The sequence below is a fragment of the Nicotiana attenuata genome, unplaced genomic scaffold (genome assembly GCF_001879085.1).
Source record: "Nicotiana attenuata strain UT unplaced genomic scaffold, NIATTr2, whole genome shotgun sequence".
Taxonomy (NCBI): Eukaryota; Viridiplantae; Streptophyta; class Magnoliopsida; order Solanales; family Solanaceae; genus Nicotiana; species Nicotiana attenuata.
This window is the reverse complement of record NW_017674874.1, coordinates 30,842-52,807: the sequence shown is the minus strand read 5'-3', so window position 1 is coordinate 52,807 and position 21,966 is coordinate 30,842. Positions and strand designations below refer to the sequence as shown.

General features: G+C 36.5%; 2 protein-coding genes across 8 annotated transcripts; one reads left to right on the top strand and one right to left on the bottom strand.

Moving 5' to 3' along the window:
• Positions 1 to 2,746: 2,746 nt before the first annotated feature.
• On the top strand, positions 2,747 to 7,764 carry LOC109219398 (dihydrodipicolinate reductase-like protein CRR1, chloroplastic). 3 transcript variants are annotated; one of them, XM_019383853.1, is made up of 9 exons: positions 2,753 to 3,103; positions 3,185 to 3,259; positions 3,350 to 3,415; positions 3,511 to 3,606; positions 4,393 to 4,509; positions 6,790 to 6,882; positions 7,067 to 7,168; positions 7,267 to 7,353; positions 7,430 to 7,764. In XM_019383853.1, exons 1-9 carry the CDS (start codon positions 2,855 to 2,857, stop codon positions 7,460 to 7,462), a joined length of 918 nt encoding a protein of 305 aa, XP_019239398.1. In that variant the 5' UTR covers positions 2,753 to 2,854; the 3' UTR covers positions 7,463 to 7,764. The 3 variants fall into 3 exon arrangements, with proteins under 3 accessions (XP_019239397.1, XP_019239396.1, XP_019239398.1); XM_019383852.1 differs by having other exon boundaries at positions 2,747 to 3,047; positions 3,177 to 3,259; positions 7,267 to 7,764; XM_019383851.1 differs by having other exon boundaries at positions 2,751 to 3,103; positions 7,267 to 7,764.
• LOC109219400 (protein COFACTOR ASSEMBLY OF COMPLEX C SUBUNIT B CCB2, chloroplastic) lies at positions 7,467 to 21,280 on the bottom strand. Of its 5 annotated transcripts, none has more exons than XM_019383855.1 (8): positions 21,133 to 21,280; positions 19,317 to 19,728; positions 19,079 to 19,197; positions 18,915 to 18,986; positions 18,513 to 18,656; positions 18,241 to 18,394; positions 17,894 to 18,085; positions 7,467 to 7,566 (listed from the first exon to the last, which is right to left on the bottom strand). In XM_019383855.1, exons 2-8 carry the CDS (start codon positions 19,516 to 19,518, stop codon positions 7,481 to 7,483), a joined length of 969 nt encoding a protein of 322 aa, XP_019239400.1. In that variant the 5' UTR covers positions 19,519 to 19,728; positions 21,133 to 21,280; the 3' UTR covers positions 7,467 to 7,480. The 5 variants fall into 5 exon arrangements, with proteins under 5 accessions (XP_019239400.1, XP_019239403.1, XP_019239404.1 ...); XM_019383858.1 differs by lacking the exon at positions 7,467 to 7,566 and adding an exon at positions 14,756 to 14,984; XM_019383859.1 differs by lacking the exon at positions 7,467 to 7,566 and adding an exon at positions 15,675 to 16,308.
• Positions 21,281 to 21,966: the final 686 nt, after the last annotated feature.

The following is a 21,966-nucleotide window of genomic DNA, read 5'->3' as shown; positions in this document are numbered from 1 at the left end:
TTTATATTTGTGATTGACAAAGGAACACATGCATGAACCAGGTCCATGGGTAGTGTGTACACATGGTACGGTCAAATTCAAGCAAAAGGCATGAACATGCAAGTGAGTTATATTTGATATTCCCTGAACAAAAAGGTTGCATAATTGATATGGAGTAGGACTTTTACTTGAAGAGAACTCCATCCTAGATAAGGAAAGAGTTAGAGATTGAAGTTAACTAGAACTCTTCCACCAAGGAAGAGTAATGCATTAGACTCTAGTTGATCCTAATCCCATTAACTTTATAAATTTCAGTTGTGTTCTCTTTTACACGTGATGCACAAACGCTGTAGTTAAGCAAGAATTGAGAGCAAAATAGCAACGCATTTTGCAAGCAATTACTGTGTGTTTCAAGTGTGCGAACCTGGAGCTACATGAACCAGATAGAAGAACTAGTTCCATGTGTCTGTCTTTTATTCTAGTTCAATTATAGTAGGGATTTTGAGTTGTACCTTCATCTTTCTTTAGAAGCATTTGTACTAGATACTTTGAGTTGTATTATTCAAGTTAGAGTTTGTCACAATAGCCTGTGGCTGGTTGCTACAAGGGTTAGAGGTAATCCTTAAGTTTACAAGAGGTTTGTAAACATTGTTGTTTTGGCTCAGAGTTGAGTGAAGTTTTAGGGAAAATCATACTGGGAAGTAGGTCGTAGTTTTTTTACCTTTTGAGCCAGGTGTTTTCCACGTAAAAATACTTTTGTTCTTTACTGTCACCATTACTTCTTCCACAACTGAAGTGTAATGAACGCATAGAAGAACCATCTCCTTTTATAATCAAGTGCACGCGAAAGTTGGACACCACACAAATACCCCACCCCCACCCCCACCCATTTGTATGGTATTGAGATATAAAATATCACTGCATAACTATACGCAATAAACCGTTGTGGTGTACTCATACTACACTTCTACACATTTTTGTACAGATCCAGGTATTGAGGAGTCAGTCGATCGTTAGCTAGATGTACAGATTTTGTGGTGGAGACTCAAGGTAAACTTGTTGCTGCGTTCACAGGCTTTGGAGTCGCCTTCTTATTTTGTATTTGCACTATTCGCTCTTATTTCGAGACAGTTGTATTTTAGAGGTTTTCTAGCAAACTCTTTAGAGCTTATGACTTGTACTACTGATTTTGGAATTGTAAATTATATAGAAATTTCTATTTCGCAATTGTTCGATGTTAGTTAAATGTTGTTGATATTTCAGTTAATGTTAGGCTTACCTAGTTCTTCAGACTAGGTGCCGTCACGACATCCAACGGAGGGGAAAGTTGGGTCGTGACAAGTTTCAAAATGTAAGAAGGTATAAAAATAAGACCATTTTTCTCATATTTGGAATTTGAACAAATTATTTTATGCTATCCGTTTGATTTATTATAAGAACCTTTTTTTTAATGGTGAATAGAACGTTCATTAGAAACTAGAAACTCAAATATGTACTGTCTTGGAAGCAATAAAATGAGATTCACACGTAAGATATAACTTAAAAGTAAAATCATTAATTATATTTGGTAAAATCTAAAGGAATATCATATTTAAGCCGTTAAGGAAAAATTGTTAGTGTAAAGAAATATGTATTTAGTGTATGTCACTTAAAAAGCAATTGCATGTAAAGATCTTTAAGTTCATATTATTCGTTCAACGGCTTAATCAGCAGGCAAATATATATACTTTTCCTACTTAATTGCAAGTTTGTTCGGACAGTAAATATACCAACAAAAAGAGGTGCTGATTAAACTCAAGACAAGTACACTTTTAGCTAGCCGGTTGCATGGAGCAGTAATTACTGCAGTCCTCTTGCACTAATATTGTATTGGCTTAATTACTTAAGTTGGAGGGGCACATGATATTTGGAAGTCCTTGCACGTTCGCACATGTCTCTCAAGTTCAGCTCGTCTCTCTCTCTAAATTCTAACTTTTCTTTCCCATTTCTAATCTACAATTGAAATAATCATACCAAGAGTTGCGATAAAGCGGTTGTTTATCCCTAATCAGATATTTTAGGTTCGAGTTATGCATATGAAATAGGCTTCATTAGACAGAGATTTACCCCTAATGTTGAACTTTTCGGTTTAAAATTCGAGTTTAGTCGGGTTTCAATGCGAATACCAGATACCGGATTGAAAATCCCAAAGATCCTATGTATCTCGTGCTTAATGAGGACTTCAAGAACGTGTTAAACAAAATCATTTCTACACAAGTATATATGTAAGTACATGCGTACTTTCTATTATACGACTTGTAAAGCGACTCAAGCTATTTGATACTTCACCTATTTTTCTAACTTGATTTTTCAAAGGATATGCTCCGGCCGTTTTCACTTAAAATATGTCTAACTTTGAATTATTGATATCTTAATTTATTAATCGGTTCGATCGGTTTTTTGTATTCAGCCGATATTATGTACTTTAATTTATTACGTTGGTTTTATGCGGTCATTAACTCTCTTAAAACACCAACCAAACGGGCTCTAAAATGTCGACTCTCATATGTATCTTTTCTTATTTTTCCCAAGGAGAGGGCCTAGTCGCGCTAGTGCAATTTGGAATCAGATACACGAAATTTGTACACTTTGATATAATTGTGACAAACTGACAAAGCAATATGGCGATATATGCAAACTTTGGTGTTAATTAAGTTTATATAGAGACCAACTAATTAATAACATGTGTGCGTCCCAACAAGCTAAGGACATAATGAAAGGCAGAAAAAACCTTATCTTTTAACAGAAACGGTGAAGTTATATCCAAATTTGAGACCAATAAGGTACCAAGACACAGCAAGCTAAGAGACCAAAAAGGCTGTAACTACACATATCAATGGCGGCCTCGAGCTGCCAATTTCAACTTACATACTATATTAATTATAACGTCAGGCCTATAAAAGTGAAGAAGACAAAGTCATTCATCTGTTGCTCAGTACAGCCATCTCAAAACAATGTGAAAGTAATCATAAATGGAGCTGCAAAGGAGATAGGAAGAGCAGCCGTAATTGCTGTGACTAAAGCTAGAGGTATGGAAGTGGCTGGTGCTGTTGATACTAATTTTGTTGGACAAGATATTGGACAGGTCCATTGCTTAATTCCACTTTGATTTTTCTCAATCTCTGCGTTTTTCGTTCTTTCATTTACTTTTAACATAGAATTTCAGGTTTGTGACATGGAAGAACCTCTAGAAATACCGATAATAAACGACCTTACAATGGTGTTGGGTTCAATATCTCAGGTAAAAAAATATGGTCTTGAATTATTAACCCAATTGCTTTAATTCTGGTTAAAATTCTGATTTCTGACTTTGTGAAATCAAATTATGCAGTCAAAGGCAACTGGGGTAGTCATTGATTTCACTGACCCTTCTACAGTTTATGACAATGTCAAACAGGTCCAATAATCTTAAACCACTTGTTTAACAGAGGGAAAAAGTTCAGAAGGTGGTCCTTTATATTGTGAACATAATCATTTGATTTCGTTGGGCAGGCAACAGCATTTGGGATGAATAGTGTAGTTTACGTGCCAAGGATTAAGCAAGAAACTGTCATGGCTTTATCTATGTTCTGCGAGAAGGCCAGCATGGTGAGGGTGCAGGGTGAGATTTACAGATTTGTACAATTTATATAACCACATTCTCAAACAATGCCCTATATGCATTCTTTTTAGAGCAACGGTAAAGTTGTTTTCATGTGACCTATAGGTCACGAGTTCGAGCCGTAGAAACAGCCATTGATGTTTGCATCACAGTCAGTGGCGAAACTAGAAATTTCCCCAAGGGTATTCAAATTTGAAAGAAGTGAAAAAAATTTCCGATAAAGGGTGTTCAATATGTATTATATACCTTTAAAACGTTTTGCCTATATACACAGTCAGTGGGGGATCTAGAGTGCAGTTACTGGATTACCGGGAACCTAGTAACTTTTGTGTAGATCCTTTATTTCTTTTAAAAACCCCACTAATATTATAAATATCTAAGTGTGAACCCAAGTATTATTTTATATTAATTTGAGATTACGACAGGAACCCGTATACTTAAAATCATGGATTTGCCTCTGTACACAGCACAATTTTTCGACTAGGGGTGGTCAATTGACCACCCTTATGACCATGTGACTTCGCCCCTGATTACAGTAGGCTGTCTACATCACACCCAAAAGGCATATGGCCATTTCCCGAACCCTGCGTGAATGCGTAATGCTTTATGCACCGGACTGCCTTTTTTTTTCTGCCCTATATGCAACTCTTTTGACATCCTTGTTTGCTACTTTAGTAGATGCAATTCACAAAATTCATTTGTTCATCAATTTAAATGGGAAAAGCACTTGAAGAAACAATTACTTAAACGGATTTTTTTGGCAATGATATCAGGGTTGCTTGGTTGCACCAACTCTTTCAATTGGATCCATACTTCTCCAGCAAGCAGCAATTTCAGCTTCTTTTCACTATAACAATGTAGAAATTGTTGAGTCTAGAGCAAATGCAGTGGTAAGTACATTAACCCCGTGACACGCCTCTTTTGTGCTTTTCACGTGTTCTCTTTTATTTGTTTGGACTATATTTGAGTTCCGCATGTAAATCACGATTAGTGACGACAAAAAGAGTTTGAAAGTCTCTTCGCTAACAGAATAAAATAGTAGAAACCAGCTAAATTTGAATATCCACTTTACGTATTATTTGTTATAAAAAGGTATATAACCTTCCAGAACCGGTCATATTACTTTTATACCGTTAAGGTCATTTGACTCAATTGTTGGATAGATAAGGATATCTCATGGGTTGGAATATCTCATGGTATCCCGCCTTCTATATAGAATAATTAATACTATTATTTTGGTATAAACTTTATACAGCTAATACCCATAATCAAACATAAGATAAATATAATCCTAACTTTTATCCCGAGCTTAATATCCTTATCCCATAAACCACCTCAATGACTAATGCTTAGATTCAAAGAAATATTTTTCCGTGGTACAAAATGTTACTTCAACATTACAAGGGGCCCAACGCCAAGACCTAACACCATCTATTTGTTGCAATGCCTTAAAATCCTCCTTTTCCAATTGAATAGTGATAATAAAGCATAGTGCATGGGTCCATAACCTAGCTGGATCCAGTCTTTGTCGCTTAATTAGGTACAAGAATTTATTGTGATCTTAAAATCTCAATCAAACAGCAAATATTAACAGTGACACGGTCGTCGTCGTCTCTACACCGAAAATTTTATTTTGTGTGTCATACAACTGCACTATTTATATGAGGCATCTTTTTTGTCTTACAGTTTTGTGGACCCAGATTTTTGTGAACCCAAAAGTATAAGATTAGGGTCCACAAATTTGTAAGACAAAAAAAACGTTACACAACTAATGTCAGTTGTGTGAGGCACACAATAAAACTTCTCTCTCTACACCTTTGGACACCGAATCTTCTATTTTATTCTTTTCTAATAAACTACTCCATGTCTTTTAGCTTTTCTTTCCAAGAACCTTAAGGGCATTAAGCGTCTCATCTAGAGACATCAAAATGGGCTTGGCCGGTGAGGCCAGCCCAATCCAGCGCGCTACTTGGGTAGTGTTGGGTTAGAATTTTTTGAGCTCATTTAAAACTAAGGCTTATAAGCCCGGCTCAAGTCAGCCCGCTGGCCCTTGAGGCTTGACTGAGGCTGGGGTTGGGCCAGCCCATGAGCCAAAAATTAATTAAATTCAAATGAATTAACTATTAAATATTTAGAAAAAGTAAAAACTAAAAAACTATTAACTGCAACCCCTATTCCCCAACCCTAGATTGCTCATTTACCTTTCCATATCAACTAGAATTTTGATTTTTGACATTCATGTAATATGAAAAAATTAGTTTTTCTTTTACTTAATTAATAACGAACTCGAAAAGTTTTAGGTGACCAATAATAATCTTTTTTCCAAAGAAAATATTACTTTAAGTGGCCAATGATCAGTTTGGATTGCTTTAATATATTTTTAATATTTAAACTGCTCTTCAGTATAGAAAAAGATCAATTATAAATACAGAAAAAACAAAAGTTGACCACTAGCAAATTTCAAGAATTTAAAATTTATGAACTATAATAATGAAATCAGCAAATGATGTTAATCCTTAATTTAAAAAAACTCGGCATATAAACTTATTGAAGCAATTCCTGAATCTGAGAAAAATGAAAGAAAAACATTAAGAAAATATTCATGTAACTTTAAAAAAGAAGAGCTAGAGATATAGAGAATTCGCATTTCAATTACGAGATTCCTCGTCAAATATCAAGCATTTTGTACGCTCTAAGCAAATAGAAGTTGTTTGCATGATTAATCGACTATGTCACGAAAAAATATTTAAGGATTTAAAGAAATCCTTTTTTCTAAAAAAGAATTGAAGGGCCGGCCCGTCCTAGCCCACCAAATTTAAAAGCCCACGAGGCTTGGGCTAGGCAGGGCTGGCCTGGCCCGGCCTGTTTGACAGCTCTAGTCTCATCTTTTAATTCTCTAGATCAGCTAAATCTAATTTACTTCTGTCTTCTTTATCCAAAGAAAACGACTAGGATTGAACTGACGCATTGCGGATTTTCACTGATAACTACTAGTAGCAGTATGCATATTCTCATCCATATCAAATCAGTGAATAATGAATATACATAGTCTGCAGAGTATTTCTTGCATTAAAATCATAGTTATAAGAAAAAGAAACCTGCCACGTATTACATGCTATTGAATCACCAAAATCAGCGGTCAAAAGTAATGAAGTTATTGCTGGTTACAGGATTTTCCAACCCAGGATGCAGTTCAAATTGCTAACAACCTTTCCAATTTGGGTCAGCTGTATAATAGAGAGGACATTTCCACTGATATTCCGGTATGAAGCAACAAATCCTTATTTATGAACTGGTAACCCCTTCAAAATAAGCCAAATGGGATCAAATAACATGAGAGCATTTATTACCAGCAAAACTCTGCAGCAACTGGATTTATGGACTAGGCAATTTCTCGACTTCAACTGCATTCTGATAATTTCTTGCTTTTATCTTCTGTGCTGCAAGGCAAGGGGTCAAGTTCTAGGGGAAGACGGAGTACGTGTTCACAGCTTGGTTCTACCAGGGCTCCCGTCTAGTACGTCAGTATACTTCTCAAGGCCAGGAGAGGTGTGCTTCTGAACTGTACTCTCCAATGACTATGGTAGAGAAGGGCCATGGATCCCCCTTGTATTATGAGAATCTTATCTATGACTGTTGTTCATCAGGTTTACACACTAAAGCATGATATCACGGATGTGCAATGTCTCATGCCAGGCTTAATTCTAGCCATTAGAAAAGTTGTTCGCCTCAAGGTACCTATCAAAGAACCATGTCTTGACATATTTCACCATGACACTAAACAACATACTCTTTGTTTTTCCTTGGCAGAACCTGGTCTATGGCTTGGAGAAGTTTTTATAAGAAGCAGACAGTAAGAGGCTAAAGGGACTGTAGGCAACATCCAGATATCTTGTGAGGAGAACATGAATGGGGAGACATGCAGTCAAGAGAGAAATTCCCAAAATCTGCTGTCAAAGAGCGTGTTGGATCACAATATGCGACTTATTAAACAGCTAATAAAATCTGAGAATATATGTTTTTCCCATGCCGCCTAAAAGCGAAAATATAGAAATTGTACCCTCTAAAAACTTTCAGACCTATACTGAATAATTCCCTTTTTTTTTTCTTTTTTATTGAGGGATCACTTAAACTTTTTATCTAAATTTGAGAGAACCCTACATTCTTTTTGCAATTGTTCTTTCCTCCCGCCACCACCCCACTTGGTGGATTGGTAGTAAATAGCATTTATTTTGACATTGCATTGTGGTGTCAATTCCATCTCCATGCTCTAGGACTAGGGTTCTTTTAAATACTTTTTCCCTTTGTCTTTTTAGATTCTTGCTCCTTGCCTACTATATAAAAGTTCATCATTTGCTGTATAGTCTTACACATTAAGAATCAAATTCCAGCCATAGCATTTCGAAGACCAAAAAGTAAATTGGTGTTTTAATTGACAATTCAAAGAACTTCCTCAAATAAAGAGCTAACACAAAACAAGATGTTTCCAATTTTGTCTATAAAGGAAGAAAGAGAATTGTCACAGAATGCTGTACACTTATACTGAAACGTTTGACATGGTGAAGAGAGTAGATTGCCAAAGACTTGAAAAAAGCAAGAGACAAGTTATATTTACATTATGAACCAACAACTACCTTAAGGCGAATAACTAAGACAGTTGGGTTCTAAAGTGGTTAAAGAAAAAAGGAAAAGATATTTCAGCACTTGGGGATTCTGTAAAGGAGAAATTAATGATATTATAACTAAGACCTAAAGAACCGAAGGGTAATTTTTAATCTCTGAACTTCATAGGACGGGTGGCAATTTCTCCTATTCACAAACTATTCTTATGGTGGATCATTTGCAATATTAATCCCGACATGCTCATGCAGAAATGAGAATACTGTAATTTGCAGCATATTAATAGAGAGAGGACAACTAAAGTAAATAAAAGCATAAAAGAAGTTGTAACCAGATAGGGAAGTGCTAGAGACTAAAGAAAGCCGTACTCTGGTCATTTTGGGAAGCACCATAAAAAAAGGTTTGCCAGCTTCCTATTAAAAGGCTGGGAATGGAAACTTGTACTCATTTTACTAGCCAGAGATTTAGGATCTATCAACCATTTTCCTATTTTTCCACCTCTAGATATTGGTAGAGTAGATTAACATATGAGAGACTAGAAAAAATGAATATTGTGGATTTGTTACCATAAAATCGTGGTCACCTTAATGAGGATTTGCTTTTAAGAAAACCTGGAATATAGTTTGTGTCCAGACCAACTTAGTTTTTTCTTCAATCATTCCTTAGTGATTGTGTTAAAAACTTAGTTCTCTTCTAATCATGGAAAACAGAAAATAAAGATAGAGCAGAGGTTTGGTATGAATGGGTGGAGAGGAAGTCAAATTTCATGAGAAAGATGACTTTGAGTCGGAAGGTGATGCTGTGGTTATGTAAGTTACTGCATATTGCTTCAGATGGGAAAGGGAATGAGTTCAGGAGATGGAGGACCCGGGATCATGTCTTCAGTTTTTACTGTGCCAAGAAGTTCAATGACCATGGCAGATTCATAAGTGTGGTTATTATCCTTCCAGAAGTTTCATTCAACGCGGGGTGGAAGGTACTTGCTTTAAAGATAGAAAGGTTCATTAATAGGGAGCCTCCTGCTACACAGAGACAACCTACAGTAGTTCCAGTTGCGAATCTTTCGTACAGAGGTGCTTTCAGCTCCGACAAGTGGGAAGCAAAAGGAGCCTCTACATCATTGTCGGAGAACCGGTCGACAGTACACGCATAGTGATGAATGGTCCAGTAATAGGTGATGAAGACGTGTTGAGCAGGTGCCTGATCGGGAGCTTCGCAATCAGCAAGGAGTTGCCTACTCTTTCTGATATCCGGAGATGGGCTAGCAACAAATGGAATGCAATTCCAGGGGTCCAGATGTATGAGTTACATGGGCCAAAATTCTTATTTGAGTTTCCTTCCAGAAAATTAGCTGAACACACTAAACTGGGGGAATGGAGTTGGAGAAATAATTTAATGAGTCTGGAATGGTGGTCGCCGGTTGCAGAGTGTTTGCCGGCCACTGCCAATCTCGAGTGTGTGTGGATAAGAGTACTGGGATTACCACTACATCTATGGTCACAAAGAATTTTCAAGGAGATCGGTGATAGATGTGGTGGTTGGATCGAAACAGAGGAAGAAACCTCTCTGCGTAACCATCTTAAATGGGCTCGTTTGAAAGTGAAGGGCCCAGTTGCAGCAGTTCCCAGTAGCATTGAGATAGAAAAAAATGGAATTATCTTCACAATTCCGATTTGGTGTGAGGCGCCGGTGATATGGAGATCTCTTTCAGAGGTTTCAGCGGTGAACAGGGGAGACACAACAGTAACTATGACGTAGGGGTTAAAAGGGGTGATGGGATGGGTCACGTGACTAAGGGTAGCTGCAGTTTGAATTTGAATCATGGCCCAGTGGATAAAGAGGTGCCAGCTGGGAAGTATTCAACTGGGCCACAGGGTATGGGCCAAGGGGGACTTTTAATTTCTGGGTCCAATTGTGGGTCATTAAAGAGTCCAGATCTGGGAATTAAAAATAGATTTTCGGTTCTGGGTTCTTTTAATAAGCCCGACCCGATGGAAACAGAGATATTAGCGAACATTAGCACAAGGGAATCGCTTGCTATGGTTGCACTGATGGAGAGAGAAGAAGAGATCTGCAACACAGAATCAACAGAGCTAATGATCGTGCAAGGGTCTGAGGAAGTGGCTAGATCAATATGTCCTGAAAGAGAAACTACTCCATTTTCTTCTCCTATTTCTGTTACAAACAAACTGCAAGATGTAGTAGTACATGAGGAACCCACAGAAGCAATGAAGATGCAAGGTGGGGAGCAGGTGGTTAGAGCATCTTGCTCTCACAGAGAGATTATTTCATTTCCTTCTCTTTCTTCTGAATTAAACCAATTGATGGATGAAGAAGACCACGAGACATGGTCCGTGGATGATGCAGAACCTCTAGATGTGCAATTTATCGAGGCAGAGATAGAGGCTTCTTTGTGGGTTCATAAAAATGTTCTAAAATTGAGCAAGACATACGGGGTAAATTTCCAGGGCTGTGAAAGGGAAGCTCTAGAGCTGTTTCTCAAAATTGATAGGCATAGACAAAAGTTGAGGGAGGCGTCAACAATGAAGATGTGCACGACTCCAAAAAGGAAAAAAGGGAGTTTGGAGGTGCAGAATTTGGTGTTTAATATGAATTTTCCGGAGTCAAGCTCTAGGAATAGGGGGAAATCTATTAGCAATGTGTATCAATGAAGGTCAATATTATCTCTTGGAATGTTAGGGGATTAAATCGTGTTAACAAAAGAAGAGTGGTGAAACTACTAATTGAGAATTGGAAGGCAGACATTTATTGTCTTCAAGAATCCAAGCTTGAAGGGGATGTACAGGGGTATGTGAAACAGATATGGGGTTATAGATGGGTAAAATTTGGGTGTCTAGAGGCTAGCGGTACAAGGGGGGGCATTTTGGTATTATGGGATAGCAGAGTATGGAGGGGGGAAGTAGTCAATATTGGGAGTTACTCCATAACCTGTAGTTTCTCTTCTATAAATCAAAATTTTTCATGGCATTTGTCTGGGGTATATGGGCCTCATTGTAGAATAGAGAGGGAGAATGTTTGGTGGGAGTTAGCTGCTTCTAGGGGAGTTTTTGAAGGGCCTTGGGTTATTTGTGGTGATTTTAATGTTACAAGATTTATGGAGGAAAGGAGGGGATGCAACAGAATTTCAAGAGCTATGAGAGAGTTTACTAATTTTGTAGAGGATTTAGAGCTTATTGATCCACCTCTTGAAGGGGGAATTTACACATGGAGTAGGCGAGAGATTGGATAGGTTTCTGTTCTCTGCTGACTGGGATGAAAACTTTAGGAATANTTTCTCTGCAATGTGGGGTTTGGGAGAACACAAAATCATATTTTAAGTTTGAAAATTGGTGGTTGGGAACAGAGGGGTTCAAGGATAAAATAGCTTCCTGGTGGGTTTCTTTCGATGTACAGGGAAGACCTGATTATGTTCTAGCCAAAAAACTCAGGGTGTTGAAAGTTAAGCTGAAAGAATGGAGGACAGGTCAAGGGGGAAATTTGGAGGTTCAGAAAACTATCTGTTTGAACAAAATTCTTGTACTAGATGTGGTTCAAGAATCCAGGGATCTTTCTGAAGATGAGTTGGTGCAAAAGGCTAGCCTAGTCATGGAATTGGAAGAGATTGCCAAAAATGAAGAGTTAATTTGGAGGCAGAAATCAAGAGTTCAATGGTTAAAACAAGGGGATCGAAATACTAAATATTTTCAGAGGATTGCAAATGCCCACAGAAGGTTCAACAACATTGACAAGCTCAACATTAATGGGATACAAGTGGATGATAAGGAAGTTATAAAGGATGAGATCTTAGCCTTTTATCAGCACTTATACACTGAATCTGAAGCATGGAGGCCAGAGTTCAATCTTCCAGATTGTCCTAGAATTAGTGAGGCAGAGGAGCAATGGCTACAGAGGGAGTTTGAAGAGCAAGAAATCATTGAGGGATTGAAGGCTTGTGCAGCAGACAAAGCTCCAGGTCCAGATGGCTATACCATGGGTTTTTTTATTCAATGCTGGGAGGTGGTGAAAGAAGATTTGATGAATACTTTTCAAAACTTCCACTCACGGGAATTGTTTGAGAAGAGCTTTAATGCTACTTATGTAGCATTAATTCCAAAGAAGGCTGGGGCGATGGAACTAAAAGGTTATAGACCTATAAGTCTCATAAGTAGTGTGTATAAGATCATTTCAAAGGTGTTGACAGAGAGATTGAAGACAGTAATTCACAAACTGGTTGACACTCAACAAATGGCTTTTATCAAAGGTAGGCAGATCATGGATGCAACCCTAATAGCAAACGAATGTGTTGATTCCAGGGTTAAAAGTAAGATTCCTGGGATCCTTGGCAAACTGGATATTGAGAAGGCATATGACCATATAAACTGGAACTATTTGCTGAAAACTCTGAAGAATATGGGCTTTGGAAGGAAGTGGATCAAATGGATAGGATTCTGCATCAGCACCGTTAAGTTTTCCATTTTAGTTAATGGTTCTCCAGAGGGTTTCTTTTCCTCACAAAGAGGGCTAAGGCAAGGAGACCCTCTGTCTCCTTTCCTTTTTATAATTGTAATGGAAGGTCTGAATAGTATGATCAAGAAGGCAAACCAGGAGAGGTTGATAAGGGGTTTCAAGGCAGTGAATAATGTCAGTAGCAATCTGGAGATTACTCATCTGCTTTATGCGGATGATTCTTTGGTGTTATGTGATGCTAAAGAAGAGCAAGTTAGACATCTGAGGTTGATCTTATCTGTCTTTGAAGCTGTCTCAGGGTTACATGTCAACTGGAGTAAGTCACAGGTGTACACAGTTAATGAGGTCACCAACATTCAAAGATTGGCAGGGGTGCTGGGCTGTCAAGTGGGAAATCTCCCAACAACATATTTGGGGATGCCCTTGGGAGCAAAAAATAGATCCCAGGAGTTATGGAATGAGGTGCTGGAGAGGTGTGAAAAGAAACTTGCTATATGGAAAGGAAATTATCTTTCTCTGGGAGGGAGGATTACTTTAGTCAATAGTGTGCTAGATGCTCTTCCTACTTACATGATGTCTCTTTTCCCAATTCCTGTAAAAGTTGAGAAAAGAGTGGATGCTTTAAGGAGGAAATTCATATGGCAAGGGAAAAAGGAGAAGAAGGCCTACAATTTGGTAAAATGGAGCACTTTGCTAAAAAGCAAGAGGGATGGAGGTTTGGGAATCAGAAATTTGAGACAACATAACAAGAGTTTACTTATGAAGTGGCTATGGAGATTTTCTCTGGAGGATCAAGCTTTATGGAGGAAGGTTATCTGTGAAAAATATGGGGCAGATGGAAGGTGGTGTACAGCAGGAGCTTCTGTACCCTATGGTGTAAGTGTATGGAAGTCAATTAGAAATTTATGGCCAGGATTTATCAGCAATGTTAGTATCAAAGTGGGAAATGGCAATAAAACCTCTATCTGGAATGATGATTGGATTGGTAATGGACCTCTTAAAGACGCTTTTCCAGATTTGTTCACTATAGTGCAGCAACCCCAAGCTAGTGTGGCTGAGGTATGGAGTACGCAGGGGTGGAATGTTACGTTCAGAAGGTTCCTCAATGACTGGGAGGTTACGAGAGTCATTGAGTTCTACAAATTATTGGATGGCTTTAAGGGCACCACAGAAGAAGAGGACAGACTTACATGGGAAAGAAACAGCGGAGGAGTATATACTGTAAAGTCAGCATATGGAATCCTGAATAGCTCTGATCACATGAACAATGGGACATGGCACTGGAAGCACATCTGGAAGGTGAAAATCCCTTTTAAAGTGGCTTGCTTTTGTTGGCTTGTAGTCAAAGAGGCTGTTTTAACTCATGACAGTTTAATGAGGAGAGGAATGCTTATGTGTTCCAAATGTTTCTTGTGTGGAAAAGAGATTGAAACAAACAGCCACCTCTTTTTACATTGCAAAGTAACTAGTAGGCTGTGGTATCTTTTCATGAGTATGAAAGGTGTGAAATGGGCAATACCTAGGACAACTGCAGAAATGTTAGCTTGTTGGAATGACCCAGGTATTCTACTGAGGCAGAAGCATTGGTGGAGGTTGATCCCAGCATGTATTTGGTGGACAATTTGGTTGGAGAGAAATTCAAGATGCTTTGAAGATAGAGCTAACTCTGAACAAAAGATCAAGACGAATTGTATATTTTTGTTTCACTTTTGGTGTAAAGAAGCTCTGGTAGAGAATGTAGAGTCTATAGTGGATATTATTGGGTCTTTGTAACTACCACAAGTCCGGGTTTGCGTTTTTGCTCTTTTTCGAGGGTCTTGTAACTATCTTTAACCTTTAGCATAATCTTTATGCTAAAGGTTTCTCTACTTAATTTATAAAACTTGTTACCTTCTCAAAAAAAAAGGCTGGGAATGGAATTAAGACTCACTTTATCGAAATGGAATTAAGACTCATAAATTTTCATTAACCTGCTTTTGGTAATTAAAGCATGTACATATTTTCCAACAAAATGTTGGTGTTTTATTTACGAAAATATTTAATGATGAGATGTACATATATTATTTTTTGGGCAACTCTTATGTGAACAATTTACACCAAGAGAGAAGATTTTAATTGTCCATTCCTAGTGAAGCACTTATTAGAAAAAATGTTGCTAGCTACAGTACTTATCAAACAAAATTCATAATCACTTATGTTACCCCCAAGTTGATCTACCACGCCGTCACGACCTAAGTTGCTCGGACTCGGGTGCGGGAATCCGATACGGCAATGGACCCTGTCGAATTTAGCAAAATCTAAATTTTAAGATTCGGGAGTGCGGATTCATGTATGGATACGGGTACGGGGATTCAGCTTAAAAAATTCATAATTATAAAAATAGAGCTATAAAGAAAAAGAAAAAAGGCCATTCAAAGCCTTCCAACTCTCCATCTATATCGTTGCTACTATCTAGTAGAAGTCCGAACTCAGAACAAGACAGCTTGAATTTTTGGATTTTCTAAAACACAAAGCAGCAAATATGAGACATAAGTACTACAATATTGAAGGTATGTCATTTCCCATGTCTTAAATCTATTTTATTTTTAATTTTGAGAAATCAAAATTTCAATTTTCACCCAAATTTGTCGATGGACTCAGCTCAAAGTATCCGAAGTTAGTTGACCAAATATGTGACGTATCCCGCACCCGTCCCATGTCGAGACGGGTGCAGCACCAAAAACAAAGAGTCCGCGCAACTTAAGTCATGACCAACCACTATCTATAAATAAGCACTCTTACTTTTCTATTATTCTCTCCGTTCCAATTTATGTGAACCTGTTTGACTGGGCACAGAGTTCAAGAAAAAATAAAAACTTTTGGAATTTGTGGTTCTAAACAAAGCAAAAAGGGGCCCAGAGTATTTGTGTGGTTATAAAAGCTTCTCATTAAGGGTAGAATTGTAAGTTTAAGCTAAATTGTTACCAAATTTAGAAAGGGGTCATTCTTTTTGGAACGAACCAAAAAGGAAATAGGTTCACATAAACTGGAACATGAGTAGGTAATATAGTATTCTAATGCACGAAGATAATCAATTTGGTCATTGTCATAGAGGATCCGATTATAGATTTTTAACCACATTTTCCATACTCCATAGGGTCTTATCTCTTTGGGTTTTTTTCCTATAAGTACCACTATCCATATTTAGCAACCTTTGGATTAAAGCAGACAGTCAATGCAGTTTAAACAATGATTCTATCTCTCCTAGAAGCAGTTTTATCCCCAGAACATTTCAAACAGTATTCAAATCAGAACCAAACTAAGCTCCTCAGTGCAAGCTCTATTTAGAGAATTCAGATGTGAAAATGATTCAGCATCTTGATATCAAAAATCACGAGGACCAAGTGTTATTGCAGGTCATGACACTTTGACAAAATTGTATTAATGTCCTTGCATGGAATTTGCGGACTTGATTAGATTCACCATTGACCATTCTTCCAAACCTTATGAGGGCCAATGATGTTTATGACAGGGGATGTTCAGGTTCCATGCACCTCTAGACCATATTATTGCATCCCTGCTTTATGTGATGCTATATGCCCGATCAGCTGGCAGAATGTAGCCTGATTTTTGGACAGAAATGAATAAGCATATACTCGGGTGGGTTGAACCAAAAAAGGATCTACTACACCTAGGGGTGTCAATGGTTCGGTTCGGCCGGTTATTTTGTAAAATTTGTACCATACCACTTTTTCGGTTTTTCTATCATGTATAACCAAAATTAAACTTTTCGAAACCGTCTCAATCATGTCGGTTTCTCTTGGTTATCGGTACGGTTCGATTAATTTTCGGTATATTTTTAAATATAATGTAAATTCATTAGTAGAAGTAGAATGCAATAACACATGTTTTTTATAGGACTTAGCAAAACTCTCTAGACATTTTTACTGTTTAAACTGATGAATTAAAAAATAAAAGATGGCTAGGGTATAAATCCATCAACTATTCTACAACAACGTAAAAGGCAAAGAAAATATAAATCACACTAGTGGAAAGATATTAACCAAGTTGGGACTCAAGAATAAAGTCTATATTCAATACATTGTAGCTTGCTATAAATCCAAATTATATGAAAGGGAACATATTCAATACGTCGTAGTTTGCTACTCATAATCGCTAGAATATTTTGTGTCTTGCTAATGAAGTTTAAGTAGAAGTAGCATAATAGATTTTAGAAATTAGTATTTTGCGTTTAATTACTTGTTGGCTTGTAAAAGTTTTCATAATTCTAAACCCCAAAAAAAAAAATTATATTATTTTTAAAATTACTATATAATATATTTTTCACATGTAAAATTTATTCGGTACGGTTCGGTATTTTTTGGGTTTATTTCCAAAAAATAAAAAACCTACCCTAGTTATCGATGCGGTTATAGATTTATATAAAAACCTACGGTTCTTTAAAAGAAACCTAAAAATTGGTTCGGTACAGCACGGTTCGATCAGTTTAATCGGTTTTCGAATATCCATTGACATCCCTAACTACACCATAGAAAAATACGTGTCTGTTGCCTGCTGGATGGGAAAGACTTGAATTAATCTACAAATACCATAGATTCTTGAATGTTGCTTATGTGATCATAAGTTCTGGATGCTAGCTGCTACTTGTTGCAATCTATAGTCAGAAATTAAGCTTTCACTTCTTTTCTTTCCGGTTCTTCCCATTGTGTACAAGGAAGGAAAGGGTGATCTAGCACAGAGTACAGCTCAAATCAGAAAGACTAGCTATTAAATTTCACCAGCAGAAAGCTAAATTATTAAATACATTCAAAATAAAATGTCATGGATAATCTTAACCGCTAGTTTATTTAGAACCATCTACTAGAATTAATTCTTCTCCTTCAATGTTTTTTCACATAAGTGTGTCTGGCATGCATTGATCATTGATGCATCACAGGTTATTTTTTTTTTTCAAAAGTAAACATTGAACACTTCCGTAAGTATATGTGGCGAAGAAACAAGACCTCTAGCAGCAAAAGGTTAAGTGGACCAGTACATAGCATATCAGCAACCAAGCTTGCACCTAAACACAGCTTTGAAGCTTTTATGGATTTCACTGAAGTAGCTCAATGAGCAAATTTTGAACAATTGTTTATAACATATTTTGAAGAAACATTAGTCTCTATAGATCTGCGTAGATGCACTTACCTTCAAACTTCTTTGCAACAGCTTCAACCCAGGCTCTATCCTTATTGTTGTATGCATAACTGTTGCTGGAAGCCACAAGCACAAAAACATCTTTCTTCCACTTCTGGCCGGAATCTGAGGTTTCAGTTTGTAATACCGGTTGAACAAGGAGAGCACGGGTTCCTTTTGGAAGCATCTCCAACAGTTCAGAGTCTAGACTATCACAAAAATGTGGAGAGAACCACAATATCACAACTTAGTAATAATACAACAAAGTGCAGTTTTCACCTTAATTTACACTGCAGAAAGTGTAATTTAATATTTGAAAGGGCATCACTCTCATAGAAACGAGATTTAATAATTAATACCTGAGACCTCCGGAAAATAAAGTATCTCGTTCAAATTACGAAAACCACTTTGCTGGATCTGTTTCTCAAACCAATCACATAACTGATCTTTCGACACATCTTTTGGTATTCTCCAGTAGCCACGAGCACAAATTGTATCTTGAAGTGAAAATAGCTGCAAAATCAACATAATCTTCACGGTTATAAGTTTTATTCAAATTGTGGTCGTACTATCTTCTTGTAAGATGCTCCGACTAATCCATGTTGGCACAATCTTTTCTAAAGATACATACCACTGATATGGTGCTTGTGTTGCGCAACAAAACATATGTTCCCCAAGCCAAATCCTCCTTCAGAGTATCTGATATTTCTTCTGAGATGACAAAGGCTTGCTCAGCATCTTCAGGAACATTTCTTTCTTCTACTAGAAGAGCACCCTGAAGATAAAGCCAATTTAGTCATTAACAATTTAGTGCACTAAGGAAGTGGCCTAGCGGTCAATGTAGTGAGAGGAGAACCATAAGCTCTCCAGTACCCGATGGAATAGTCGAGGTGTGCAAGCTGGCCACCACATCACCGTCATAAAAAGAACATATTTTACTGTACATTTTCAATAACATATCCTCCAGTTTCGGGAGGATGTTATAGAACTTAGGCTCTCTAATATCTACGTAAAACATAGACAAAGAGATTACCTTAAGAAACTTTCCAAGGTAGGGAACCATAACAGAAAAAGCAGCCAAAAAAACACCTAAAACTTCCGTTCTCTATACAAAACAGAAAACGCTGAATTAGAATTAGAATTACATTAAAACAGACAACAGTTATGCATAGAGTTGAATACAAATTGTGAACTCACGAGCTGTGCAGCGGTAATGGCAGATGAATCCGAACCGAGAAAGTGATTCAATACCAAAAGAGAACCAAATGCGTAGCCTATGTACAGAGGCAAATATGATTCATCCAATCCCGGTATTCCTATCCAACACGCCCACACAATTTCACACACAAATAATGAGTACATATTAGATGAAAGTATATGAAAAATACATAGTAATTGAAATTGAGAGAGAGAAATAGAGGAGTTTTGGACCTACCGAGAGTGAAACGAAGAACGGAGAGATTAAGTTGTTGCTGTTGAGTATCAGTAGAGTTATCGAGACGACTGTAGAGTATCATTGGCGATGATTTTCTAGTTTTTCGGCACCGGAATTTTGAAGGAGGAATGGATATGCCGTATCTTTTAACGGGAAACACTAACGGCGCCAATGAGTTTAACGATTGACAGGTGTAGCTCATTTTCGTCCGCGGGAACTTCTCCTTTTGCTAAATGGATAATGTTTTGGTTGCTGGTGATTTCTACACTATCAGTCTGTGAAAAGCCTCGCCTGTTGGCGAGAGTCGTCGGGATGTTGTTGTACCACGCTCCGTTAACGAGTGTGTTCCACTGAACCAAAAATAAGGGAATTTTCCTTTTCTTTTCCCTTCATTTTATTACTCGATAAAACACTGCACCAAATTTGGGATTATATTTATTTTCTATTGGCATAAATAGCACTACTTGATTTCGTGAAGTAAAATGATAGAATTAGATATCTGGATATATATATCCAATGGGATATCCTATAAAAGTGATTAAATATTACATCCATTAGTGAAAATATTAACTTGAACAAAAAAAGTTATTATTTAAGATAAATTGAAATATTATAAGATATAAATTAATATTTTATGTAAGATCCAATTGTTAAACTATTTGAACTATAAATGAAAATTATATATAATAACTTGTAGTGACGAAATGTAACCAAAAAAATATTTTGAACGTAAAGTATTCATACAAGATATATGACTTTTAGCTTCATTTAGTAATATTATTATTTATATTATCAAATGTTAATTCAAAAAGTAGGATGTTAGCCATATGTTTGCAATGCATTACCTTGGATCTTGATGTAAAAAACTTTATTTGCTAATACAAAGATTTGAGTAGTTTAATTCGAAGTTCTAGAATATTTCTTATGTTAAAAAGTAAATATTCTTTGTTTTTTTAAAACCTTTTTTACGCGGATTTTATACTTTTTTCTACAAAGTTCAGAATTGTCTAAGTCAAAATATTATTACGTATTTTACAACACTTTTTGGGGCCTCAAAATTTTTGGGGCCTAAAGCGAAGTCTTTACTAGCGTCAACCTTGAGCCACCCATGAAGATAAGTTGTATATTTTTAAGCAAATAAACTGTTTGAAGATTGCAAAGATGTAGTAAATGATATGATCTTAAACACAAAATAGGAAAAATAATTGAGGAAGTAAAGAAGCTATTCTTGAATAAACAAAAGAAAGCATGGCTCAATTATAAAACATGTTAACATATGACTGAATAATTCAAGAGCAATAGCACATAAATATTCAGAAAGCACTGAAATATAAATCTTACTTATGTATACACTATCCAAATTCTAGCCAAATATGAAACTATAGAGGCTCTAATTTCAACAACACAGAACTTCATTATCCGAATTCTAGCCATAGCAAAGTTTCTTAATTTTGGACGAGCTTCATAAACACCAATTAGGGTTATATTTCAACACAGAACTAATATGCAATTCTTGAAGAAAACAAAAGAACGTTCAAAAGGGACTATGTGAATCTGCATAAGATTTACGATTTAGAGAATCGGGATGTCAACAAAATCAAGAAAAATTACAGAAAATTCAGAGATTCAATCAAAATAGAATATCCAAAAGTGAGAACAAGACACAAATAAGAGGCTAGCAAAACCTTCTAGTTTAGCCCCTTCTCAATCGTATTTTAAAAGGGTTTTTTTTAAACCCTAAACTCGAAACTGAAATTTACCATTAAAAAAGTGGAAACAAGATGGAGAATTCCAAGTATAATTTTCAAAATCTTACCCAGAAAAAGATTCGGCGGCTGCGAGAGACGTGTGAAGGATGAAATTTGTTTTGGGTTTAGAAGAAATAGCCTGATGTCAAGAGAGAGAAAAGGAGCACAGGCGTGTATTTTCAGTACTTTTAACCTCTAAACGGAATGAAGACTCAATTAAAGGTCTGACCGAAGCAGACCTCTTCACACTTTAAAAATAAAAAAAAACAAATATACTTAGAGCCTAGGAGGCCAAAAGTATTTTTTTGGTAAAAAAAAGTAATTTTTAAAAAATTTAAATTGTTTGGCCAAAATAAAAAAGTACTTCTTAGCAGCAATAGAAGCAATTTTTCTGCTTCTGACTAGCTTCTTCCAAAAAGCAAAAGCAGAAACAGAAAGTTAATTTATTCAAGACAAAAATAACCTTACAATAAATTTATATTTCTTAAATTATCCCTCATTAATTTAATTTTTCTTTTTTATTTTCCTTTTCCTTTTCCTTTTTCTTTTTTTCTGCTGTACATTTATTCTCTCTTTTTTTAATCAATTTTTATTCTCTTTCTCCTATTCTTAAGAGTAGATTATAAATTTATATTGAATGATGTATTTTGATATATTTAAATTATCATGTAAATAATAAGTAATACCAAACACTCAATATTATTGCTGTAGACAATAAATTGCGTCGAGAAAATAAAATCAAGACCAAAAAATATCGCAACAATCGTAGTATTTGATTTCGAATATTTGAGTGTACAATCTCTATGAATTCTCTGATTCTTCCTTCCAATAGTAAATAAATTCAAGGGCCTTTGAGCTTGATCTTGAATCTATATTTGCTTCCACGAACGATGATCTTGTTC

Coding starts and splice junctions, on each gene's coding strand:
- LOC109219398 (XM_019383851.1), top strand. CDS start 2,855: ATGGCGGCCTCGAGCTGCCAATTTCAACTTACATACTATATTAATTAT. Junction 3,607..4,392: donor TCTGCGAGAAGGCCAGCATG/GTGAGGGTGCAG, acceptor CAATGATATCAG/GGTTGCTTGGTTGCACCAAC. Junction 7,169..7,266: donor ACTTCTCAAGGCCAGGAGAG/GTGTGCTTCTGA, acceptor GTTGTTCATCAG/GTTTACACACTAAAGCATGA.
- LOC109219400 (XM_019383854.1), bottom strand. CDS start 19,518: ATGAGCTACACCTGTCAATCGTTAAACTCATTGGCGCCGTTAGTGTTT. Junction 18,395..18,512: donor ACACAAGCACCATATCAGTG/GTATGTATCTTT, acceptor TTGATTTTGCAG/CTATTTTCACTTCAAGATAC. Junction 17,769..17,893: donor TGTTGCAAAGAAGTTTGAAG/GTAAGTGCATCT, acceptor AGCTGTGTTTAG/GTGCAAGCTTGGTTGCTGAT.